Source organism: Chlamydotis macqueenii, chromosome W, assembly GCF_036417535.1.
Source record: "Chlamydotis macqueenii isolate bChlMac1 chromosome W, bChlMac1.mat, whole genome shotgun sequence".
Taxonomy (NCBI): domain Eukaryota; kingdom Metazoa; phylum Chordata; class Aves; order Otidiformes; family Otididae; genus Chlamydotis; species Chlamydotis macqueenii.
Genome location: NC_141592.1, coordinates 43,173,896 through 43,185,378, shown reverse-complemented (window position 1 = coordinate 43,185,378; position 11,483 = coordinate 43,173,896). Strand labels below are relative to the sequence as shown.

The 11,483-nt window shown below is 45.7% G+C and overlaps 1 protein-coding gene across 1 annotated transcript; it reads right to left on the bottom strand.

The window, feature by feature from the left end:
* Positions 1–314: 314 nt before the first annotated feature.
* Positions 315–1,163, bottom strand: LOC147596712 (syncytin-2-like). The gene has a single exon (XM_086769617.1). It carries the CDS (start codon positions 1,161–1,163, stop codon positions 315–317), a length of 849 nt encoding a protein of 282 aa, XP_086625743.1.
* Positions 1,164–11,483: the final 10,320 nt, after the last annotated feature.

Here is an 11,483-nt window from a genome sequence, read left to right as displayed (position 1 = left end):
AGTTATCCCTTGGCTTTCATTCAAGCTGCAGGGTCGGTTTTAGCTGGTTCTTGAAGCGACCCCCCTAGTCCTTACCGGGAACTGTCTTTCGTGAAGAATTGCAAGACTTTCTGCTTCAAATAGTTTGCACAATGGTTAGCAAATTATTAAGCAAGTAGTTAACAAAACATTAAGCACTATTTATCAACTTGATTCCTTAGGATGCACAGCAATAATTAATCAATGCCATATCTATTAAGATTTCTTTAACTCCTTCTCTCAGTCCCCCCTTTTCTAGAAAATTAGTAAATTCTTTTACTGTATTTAATTTAATTCTAGTATAGTGTTTCTCTATCTAACATTTTTTCAAAATATTTGTTAGACTCAAGCCTTTGTCGTAATTGGTTTCTTTTCCATTCACTGTAGGAATCTCCTGTATTCTTAAAACACCACAAGCCGCATTGAATTGCTATACAAAGGATTATGGATAAAAGGATGATTACTATTATTGTAACAAAGAATTGTTTTAACCATGTTAAATTTGGCAGCCAGGAGGTTAACTTCTCCCAGAGTTCGGAAAAACTCCAAGAGGTGTCATCTTGTGTTATCTCATGTAGGATCTTTGCTTGCCTCCTGATCTCCTGGAGGTCGTCAGTAATCCGCCCACTCTGGTCTACATACATACAGCAGTCAACGTTGATTGCTGTGCATACTCCTCCTTGTGAGGCCAATAATAAATCTAAGGCCATGCGATTCTGTGATATTATCTTTGATAACCCAGTCACTTCTTCTTGGAGTGCAAGAATAGCATCTATTGTTCTGTTCTCTATTATTTCTATTACAGCTGAAATATTTACTATGGCCTTTTCCAATTCGCTTACCCCTAGAGATGGGATCAGCCACCGCACAAAGCTATGAAAACCCGTTGGCCTTTCTATTAGGGGATTGTTTGTCCTCCGGCTCCTAATTGAATTGATTCTCCGTTTTCTCCTTACGGGACTCTGTGTTGTTTTGTCAATAATAGTGATGTTGGGGACCAGACCGCCTAAAGTACAGGCTCCTCGCCATCCTAGAGGCAGAGTCTTACGGGCCACTGTGCCACACAACCAGTACCATCCTGTTCCCAGTGGAACTGGAAGACCAGTATAATTAAACGATTGAAATACTGGGTCAATATTCGTCATGTTCAATTAGATAGTTTTGTTACAATTCAGATACTCCCCAACAAACATACCGTTTCCCGAGCTTACCAGGCAGCGGTCTCCTGAGGTATTGGTTACTATTGTGTTTATTTCCAACTCCCGGCCCCACGTGGCTTGAGTATCTTTACTAAGAGTGGTACTTTCCCAAAAGATCCTATTTATCCAGGAGACATTCAACGACAATGGGATACCTATTAAAGGCACTCCATGACCAGAATGCCTTGGCATTTGGGTACAAACCCAACAATCGGTCTTGTTTAAGATTTTAGTGATGTTTTGAGTCAGCTGAACATACAAATTCCCTTGCCAAGCAGCTATGTTCATCATTTGTAGATTTACCAGGATTACACAAACCTTAATCCACATTCTACCTTCTCAGTTTAAGCTTTAGGGGTCCCTGAACTTCAGAAGTCCAGAGTTTTTGTGGTGCCTTTTTTACCCTAGTGTGGTGTATCCAGGCATTCTGCTCTCTGATCTTGATTGCTGTAAAGGAGGTGAGGAGTACCTAGTATGGTCCTTCCCACTGTGGTTCCAAGGTTTTTTCTGCAAGAGACTTTACATATACATAATCTCCAGGTTGGATATCATGCACAGGTTCATCTAGACCTCTTCCCCGGGTACCAATTACATGCTTTCCAATTCTATTGAGCTGTTTGCTCAATGCCACCATGTAGGAAGTCATAATTTCATCCCCAGCTTGCATAGACATCCCCCTCTGTATCCCATAGGGTCGTCCATACAGAATTTCAAAGGGACTCAGTCCTTCCTTTGCCCTTGGTCTCGTTCTTATACGCAAAAGGGCTAAAGGGAGAGACTGAGGCCACGTCAAGTTTGCTTCTTGTCCCAATTTCACAATTTGCTGTTTGATTAAGTGGTTCATTTTCTCCACTTGGCCACTCGACTGAGGGCGGTATGGGATATGAAGTTGCCAATCTATTCCCAAATGGTGGCTAATTTGTTGTACTATTTTTGAGACAAAATGTGGTCCTCTATCAGAGGATATGGTTGCTGGAACCCCAAAACGTGGTATTATCTCTTGTACCAATACTTTAGTTACCTCCCGAGCCTTGGCTGTTCTAGTTGGGAATGCTTCTGGCCAACCTGAAAAGGTATCGGTTAATACCAGCAAATATCGATACCCCCCTTTTCTTGGAAGTTCTGTAAAATCAACCTGCCATTGTTGTCCAGACCCATTGCCTTTTCCAATCTGGCCCATTTCTGGTTTGGGAGTATTTTTAGGGTTAGTTTGGAGGCAAAGATCACACTGTTGAGTCACCTGTCTCACCGTGGTATATAAATTTCTAGCCACAATTTCTCTTAATAAATGTTTATACAGAGCCTCTGTTCCCCAATGCCTTTTCCTATGTTCCTCCCGTATCAAGTGCCACAGTAAACAAGAGGGAATAATTAGTTTTCCCTGTGGGGTGTAAGCCCACCCCTCTTCATTATATGACCCTTCTAAGTCTGTGATAAGTTTCCGATCTTCCTTGGTATATTCTGGCTTACCTTCTAGGGAGATTTGCCTATCAGGAATTAGAGCCCCTTCTACTTTCACCATTGTTTTGGCCACTTGTTTTGCCTCTCTGTCCGCCAGCTCATTCCCTTTTTCCAAATCTGAGCTCACTTTCTGGTGTGCCTTAATATGCATAATTGCCACTTTCTCAGGGAGCTGGACAGCTTCTAGTAGCTTCAGAATTTCTTCTGCATGTTTGATATTTTTTCCCTGGGAGTTCAATAGTCCTCTTTCTTTCCAAATTGCTCCATGTGCGTGCACAACTCCGAAGGCATATTTTGAGTCCGTGTAAATGTTCACAGTTTTGCCCTGGGCCAACTCCAGGGCTCGGGTTAGGGCAATTATTTCTGCCTTCTGTGCGGAGGTGTTCATGGGCAAAGGCCCTGACTCTATTACCTGCTGACTGGTAGTGATGGCATATCCCGCATGTCGATTGCCATTTAAGACATAACTGCTCCCGTCTGTGAACCAGTTTTCCTCGTTTTCCATGGGGGTATCCTTCAGGTCTGGGTGGCTTGCATATGTTGCTTCAATGGTTTCCAAACAGTCATGATGCACTGGTTCTCCTGTGTTCCCGCTGAGAAAAGAAGCTGGGTTGACAATGTTAGTGACCACGATTTCCACATCATCCTGTTCTACTAATACAGCTTGATATCTCAGAAATCTTTGTGGAGAGAGCCAGTGCCCACCCTTTGCTTCCAGTACTGCTGATACTGTATGAGACACCAAAACAGTCATTTTCCGGCCCAGGGTAAACTTTCGGGCTTCCTGTATGTTCAGTATCACAGCTGCAACCGCCCGTAGGCATCCAGGCCAACCCTTTGCAGTGGCGTCTAACTGCTTAGAGAGATAGGCAACTGCCCGTCAATATGGACCCAGATCTTGTGCTAATATTCCCAGGGCAATACCCTGTTTCTCATGGGAGAAAAGAAGAAACGGCTTACTCACATCTGGGAGTCCTAAGGCCGGGGCCGACATCAACGCCTTTTTCAGTAGCTCAAAGGCTCGTTCGGTCTCTTTGTTCCACTCAAGGTGCTTCTGCTCAGTAGCTGTCAGAGCATACAGTGGTTTAACAAGCAGTCCATAATTATAGATCCACAATCGGCACCACCCGGTCATTCCCAGAAAAGTCCGTAACTCCTTTACTCTCTGAGGTCTCTGAGTCTGGCATATTGCCTCTTTGCGGGCCTGTCCCAAAGTTCTCTGCCCCGCACTAATTTCATAGCCCAAATAATTCACTTTACGTTGCATTACCTGGGCTTTCTTCTTGGAGACACGGTATCCCTGGAGTCCCAAGAAATTCAACAGACTCACCGTCCATGCCATACAGTCTTCCTCTGTTTTCGTGGCAATCAGGATATCATCTACATACTGCAACAATTTTCCTTCCTCAGATGGGGTTTCCCAGGATTCTAAGTCTTTTGCAAGCTGATTCCCAAAAATGGTAGGACTATTTTTAAATCCTTGTGGCAACACCGTCCAAGTGAGCTGGGTCTTCCGACCACTTTTAGGGTTTTCCCATTCGAACGCAAACAATTTTTGACTGGCTTCATGGAGAGGGAGGCAAAAGAAAGCATCCTTCAAATCTAAAACAGTAAACCAAATTAGTTCAGGTGTTAACACAGTCAGCAGGGTATATGGATTGGCCACTACTGGGTAGAGGTCTTCAGTTATCTTATTCACCGCCCGTAAGTCTTGGACCACCCGATATGACCCATCAGGTTTCCGAACAGGTAATATAGGGGTATTGAATTCTGACTCACACTCCTTTAATAGTCCTAACTGTAGAAATTTTTCTATCACCGGCCGGATTCCTTCTCTGTCTTCCTTCTTTAGGGGATATTGTTTAATTCTTACCGGTCGTCGGCCTTCCTTAACCTTAACTTCAACAGGTGGAGCACTTTTCGCCCTTCCAGGTACATCAGTAGCCCATACCCCCAGGTACACTTGGTTTAGGATTTCCTCATTAATTTTTCCTTCTGAGGGGAGACTGGTTAAGGTTAGACTCAATATCTGAATATATTGCTGATCTTTTACCTCCAGAGTAATTTCTCCTTTTTCAAATATAATCTTTGCTCCCAATTATTCCAACAAATCTCTTCCCAAAAGTGCTTTTGGGGAGTTGGGCATATATAAAAATTTGTGGATACCCCATTGTTTTCCCAATTTGTATTTTAGAGGCTTACAAAAATATGCCTTTTCACTTTGGCCAGTCGCTCCTTTTACCATGACATAATCATTTCCCAGGGGCATCAAAGCTTGATTCAGAACCGAATATGTTGCCCCTGTATCTACTAAGAATTCTACTTTTTCTTGTTTTTCCCCTAGCTTAATTATAACCAGTGGATCCGCTAGGGTAGACTCCCCAGGTTCCCGTCAGTCTTTCTTCACATGGGCTATCGTTCTTCCTGTTTGAGCCCTTTGACCTTCTTTCTTGTTCCTTGGGCATTCCTTTTTCCAGTGACCAAAATTTTTACACAAAGCACATTGATCCTTGCCCAGTCAGGGCAGGTCTCGTCTAATCCTTCTTCCTCCCTCTTCCTGGATAACAGCTATCAGCTTCTTTTGCTCTTGTCTATATCCTTCCTCTCTGTTACTGAATACTCTCCATGCTTCATCTAACAGTACTTCTAAATTCCTACTTTCTGTGGGGCGTAATTTCTGAAGTTTGCACCTTATATCCCCTGTAGATTGACCCAAAAATAGGGAGACTAATTGCTGTACTCCTACCTCTGACCCAGGATCCAGCAGTGTGCTGCGGCGCATCACGTCCCTCAATCGATCCAGGAATTCGGATGGGGACTCGGAAGGACTTTGTTTGACTGCATATAAAGCTGACCAATTTATAGTTTTGGGGATTGCCCTCTCCATTCCCTTTGAAATCCACTCCTGATACTCCTGCAGTCTTTCCATATGTACAGATCTATTAACATCCCACTTTGGATCTTGGAGAGGGAAATATTCCTTAATGTCCCCTCCTGTAATCTTATAATGGTCTTCGGCCAGATTCCCTGCTGTCTTTAAAATCAGCTGTTTCTCTGTCTCGGTCATATACTCCAATAATAGTTGTATATCCTTCCAATCAGGATTATGCTGTTTTACAATAAATTGGAAATGCTTAGTTACACTTACCGGGTCACTCCTATAATCTTTTGCAACCTTTTTCCATTCCCCTAGGTCAGCAGTAGAAAAGGGTACTTTAATTAACATTGTCCCACCATCCGGCCCCACCGCCTCCTGGAGAGGTGCTTGCAAAACTGTTGGAGCAGATTTCTTCCTGGTACGGGACGATATGGGACTGTCCGGGAGGGTTGAAGCTCTGTCCGAGTCCGCATCCTGTTCCTGTGGTCGAGGGGGAGGCTTAAACAAATCAGTTAAATCTTGTTCTGGTGCCTGGTGAATCTTATTTGCCTTAGTACATCTTTGTCCAATACTACATGCCAAACAACACCGCCTCAGTTTACCTCTAAGTTCCTTGTTGTTTTCTCGCTCGAGTGCGAGTACCATAGGGTCCTGTGGGGGTACCATTCCACAGTCCCTTTGCCACTCTGGGTGGTTTCGGAGGGTGAAAAACATATCTGCATATGAAACCTCATCCCATTTCCCTTCTCTTATTAGAAAGAGCATTAGTTGTAACAGAGTATTATAATCCATTGACCCATTGAGTGGCCACTTAGCCTCGCCTCCTAACTTATACAACAGCCACCACTGATTACAGTATTTGATAAGGGTCTTTTTACTTTCCGTACCTCCAGTCCCAACAATATCTTTCCAGTGGGCAAGTACACACCCCAGAGGGCTTTTCTTTGATATATCTCCTTGTGTATTACCCATCTTGTAAGGTCTCCACGCAAATCACTTCCTGCAAACCCCTACAGTTTTCTCCTAATTTTCCTCTCCACACATCCCAAATTTCCGGACAAAACAGGGGATATTCCCCAGATATCCCCTACTCCAAGGAATTTGGGGAAATCCAGTAATGTACACGTATTCCTACGGTTCAAGTCCAAACCAACTCAGGAATGTTTCTCTCCGTCCTGACATACAAGGACATTTACTAAATTTGGATGAGAGGATGGCCCCCTTGCGTTCTAACCAACCTCAGACAAGCTGGGCGGCTAGGGGCGGCTAGACCAGCCTCTCACACCACACACACACAGTTGCAGTCTCGCTTGAATTCTCATGACTCAATCACTCTCTCACAACACAGGCACTCCCACAGCAGAACGTTCTTCGCACACACATGAATTTGTCCGGACGCTTAATTAACACTCCAATTGACATCCCTTTTAGCAGCTGCAAAATATAGCCTTCAAAATTGCAAGAGGCCCGCTTACCCTTCTCCTGCTTCTCATGTACCGATCATCAGCAGGTCCGTCCTGGCTCCCGACAATGGGATGCAGCGGTTACCTCGGACTCACTCGATCTACTCCCAAGATCGCTAGCGGCCGCTCTATCAGTCAGCGAGTCCCCCTTTGATGCTCCAAACTAACCTGGGTACCCACCGAACAGGGACTATGCTGCACGCCAGACGTCTCTGCGCGATTTACCAGCTGCCCTGGCCACGCGTGACAGGCCCTTCAGTAAAACATACCGTTTGGTCCGCGGCTTCAGGAGGTTGTTGTCTGCTCCTGCGGTGAGCGGCTGGCAGCGGAGGCTCCTCCGAGGAAAGTGCTCGGGGCACGCCTAGGGGCGTCCGCTCCGCAGTCGATCCCGCAGCCAAGCAGAGATCCTCCTGGCTGGCTCGCCAAACTGATGTGCGGAAAACGGACTCCACAATCTGTAAGATTGTAAAGTAGGTATGTTTATTCAGCGCTGGGCAGCACAGGGGGGTAGTCCCACCAAAACCGTGCGCGCCTTACGTGGCAACTCACTTTAAATTTATACAACCAAGTGTTACATATACATAAAGTTTCACAATACACCTATATATATGCATGACCTATCCCCGCTTCATATTAAAATTAGTCCCAAGGGGTCATTTTCATAAACTCCTCCTGTCTGGGCTTGCGCAGTGCCTCCTGGTGGTGGTCGTCGGGGGTTGTGAGGATGAAGGCAGGTGACTCCTCTTCGTCACCGCTAGTAACCTTTTGTTCTTGCGCAAACTCAGTTATCCCTTGGCTTTCATTCAAGCTGCAGGGTCGGTTTTAGCTGGTTCTTGAAGCGACCCCCCTAGTCCTTACCGGGAACTGTCTTTCGTGAAGAATTGCAAGACTTTCTGCTTCAAATAGTTTGCACAATGGTTAGCAAATTATTAAGCAAGTAGTTAACAAAACATTAAGCACTATTTATCAACTTGATTCCTTAGGATGCACAGCAATAATTAATCAATGCCATATCTATTAAGATTTCTTTAACTCCTTCTCTCAATACAATAATCTGATAACATAATTCTTTGTTTCTAGGATGGCCTATTGTAATGTCTTATTTTAAGGAGTGTCATTTTTGAGCTATAATAATACCTTAGTGAGTAAATGGTCATTAAAAATTTTATAACTCTGTTCCTAAGATTAGGGTTAGTATTAAACTCCAAGCACTCAGTGTTAAACTTAAGTAGTTCATGCTGCAGGATTGTCAGTGTAACTACATAATTTTTAGTTATGAAAAGCTTTTTTTTAGTTTCACAGAATAGCAAGAAGAGTAGCTTCAGGCCTAGGATTTGGGTCTAAGTTCTGGTTTGCCTCTACCTTTCCTCTCCCTCCCCTAAAGGACAGAAAAGAATATTTGGTTTATTTTTTTAATAATAAACATAGAGCCATTAAAATGTTTTCTAAACTGTTAGGGAACAATCAAGTCACATTTTCTTGTTTTTCCACAGTCAGTAGTTTAAAATTTCCTGTGTTAAAAAAAAATAATAATTTATTGATTACATGATTTCAGAAAGTATAGGTGGTGAGAAGGAAATAAGTAGGATAAAAAAAAATGGGAAAATTGCAAAAAGTGAGACACCACAGTGAGAGGCATTGTATGCGTTTCCATCAAGGTCAGATCCACATGGGGCCAGCTGGTGCACCCTTAGAGTCACAGGCAAGCCTGGAAAACAGCAGTGGCATCTTGCCAGGGCCACGGCTGCAATACAGGCAATTCCAGCTGTGCAATGTCAGGGTGGATGTATGGTGGCTGCTGCTGCAGGGACCAGCATTAGGTTGACACATTTCATGTCACTCAGACAAGCAGAGGGGACATGCGCAAGGAGGCGTGAGTGGTGTGTCTCTGGAGTGGGAGGCAGTCCTGTGTGAGGTGGATCTGTGTTGAAGCAGTGGTCATGGCTCTGAGGGGTGGGGTGACAGGGAGGCAGAAGCATAGGCCCCTATGGTTGATCAAGGCTCTGTCCACTGGCAAAGCTGCTTTGCAGGGCTATGCAGGTTGAGCCTGCCTCACTACCCCCGCTTCCACTACCACAGAGGTGTGGCATTGAGCTGGTGGGTAGTAACTTTGGTGTGAGGCTCTGCAGCAGCTGGCAGATTCTGAAGCAGTGCCCGCGTTGAGAGCATGTGGCAGCAGGAGGAGGAGGAGTGGTGACTCCTCTATGTGTCATCTCCCTCTCCTGGGCTTCCCTCTTGTGGGCTGAAGGAAGACTCTAGGAGGAAAATAGAGCTGTTCCCCAGCAGCAAGTAACATGGTAGCACCACACTGCCAGTGGGTGCCCCTCTGAACTGCTACTGTTGGCCTTGAGTAAGGGACACGGCCTTCCTGTAGCAGGCCTATCCAGCAACCAGGAGCACCCTGGGCAGAAGCTCACTCCATGGAGAGGAGCTGTCCTGACGCGCGGATCAAACTCTACAACTCAGAGAGAGTTATAAAGCAGGTATGTTTATTTGGCGCCGGGTGCGTGGGGTGCGCCGGATGCTCCTCCAAAAGCACGCACACCGTGTTAAGCAACAGGTACAATATTTATGCATCATAGACATACATATTCATAGAATTACTGAGGACTTAGTTACATATTCATTAGTTTCCAAGAAATCATTATAATAAGTCTCCACCCCCGTGAGACAGGTTATTCCCCGGTCTCCGTGTCCATCTCGTGTCTGTTCTCAGGAGTCGCAGTCCCTCTGGTGGTCGTTTACTTCATCCGGTGGTCGTTCCCTCCTCTTCATCACTGTGTCTGCTGCGTGAACTCAGTCTTTGTTCTTGCTGCCAAGGCAGTTTTTTACTGACTTGTCTTTGTTGGTTCCCAATGTCCTTGGTTATTCCACCCTATCAGTTGCTTCTAAACTCCTGAAGCCCCCTTATCTTGGTTTCAGCTCGTGTGTCTGTACTCCCTCAGGATGTTTCCATCTGACTCATCTCAGCACCTACTGGGGCATTCTGAAAGTATCTTGTTATGTTAAATTTATGACTCTGCTGTTCTTTCTCTCAAGGTTAGTAGTTTATATTTTCACACAAGAATTAAATGCTTACTGTTTAATTATAAAGCTAGCAGATGGTCAGTTCCCTATATCAAGCAATATGTAGACAGTTAATTAGTTCCCTGTATCAGTCCTGAGTGGGTCCTCAAGCAGCTGGGCATGGCAGCTCTGCAGAAAGGTGGAGGAAGGCCAGCAGGAGGGCAGTGGCCAGGCAGGACAGATAGCTCCCACACCAGGGACATGAGCACAGACAGGGCTCCTGGCAGGTGCAGCTTGCTGTACTGGTTTTGGCTGGAACAAAGTTACTTTTCTTCACAGTAGCTGGTATGGGGCTCTATTTTGGATTTGTGCTGGAAACAGTGTTGATAACACAGGGATGTTTTAGCTACTGCTGAGCAGTGCTTGCACAGAGTCAGGGCCTCTTCTGCTCCTGACCCCGCCCCGCCAGCAAGGAGGTTGGGGGTGCACAAGGAGCTGGGAGGGGACACAGCTGGGACAGCTGACCCCAACTGACTAAGGGATATTCCACACCATATGACATACTTTTCCTCTGCTCCAGCATAGGTACTCCCCACAAGCTGTAGCCCTTCAGGAACAATCTGCTCCAGCAGTTCTCTACTGGCTGCAATTCCTTCAAAAAACATCCAACTACTCCAGCAGGGGTTCCCCACAGGCTGCAATATTAATATTTGCTCTGATAAGGTCTCTTCTATGTAACCAACACCACTACTCCACCTTCAAGCCTACTCTAACTCGACCACCTCCCCTTTGTCTGCCAGAAGAAGAAGAAACCAAACCAACCTACCCATTGGCTAGAGCCAGCGTCTGTATAATCCCTCCGCGCACACAGATTTGCTGCCTCCTGGCTGCCCCCGCCTACTCCTGCTCAGGCAGAGCTTCAGTGGCTAGAGCTGAGCTGCGGGCTGTGTTCTTATTGGTGTGATGCAGCTGGTTGCTAGTTCCTGTAGGTCTCTTCCTCCTTCATCGTTTTCTTAGCTGCTGAGGCAGTCATGTGATTAGGTGTATTCTTCTAGTGAGGTTAGCGTAGCTCTTCTTGGGTCTTGTTTTTTTTTTTTTGTGGTTTTTTTTGTTTGTTGGTTTGGGTTTTTTTTTAAGAGTGTGGTTGGGGAACAGTGGGTGTTGGTTGCTATTATTCGGCACAACCGATTCCTCTTGTCGGTCTGGTGTTCAAGTAGCAGCGGCTGTTGGGGAAAGTGCGGGGCTGTGTGTGCGCTGCCTGCTGCCTAGCAAGGGATGCGGAGGTGGCTGTGCACTATCGGACAAGCGCCAGGTGTAGGTACGGGTTCTTCTAACCTACTGCTCTCGTGGTGTGCGCGCGCCGGTGAGCTCCCCTTCCTCCCTCCCCCGTCGCCTGTTAAAGGTGGTTGCTCCGGGAGAGGCTCTTTCAGTGGGGTATTAGCATGGTGGAGGTGGTGG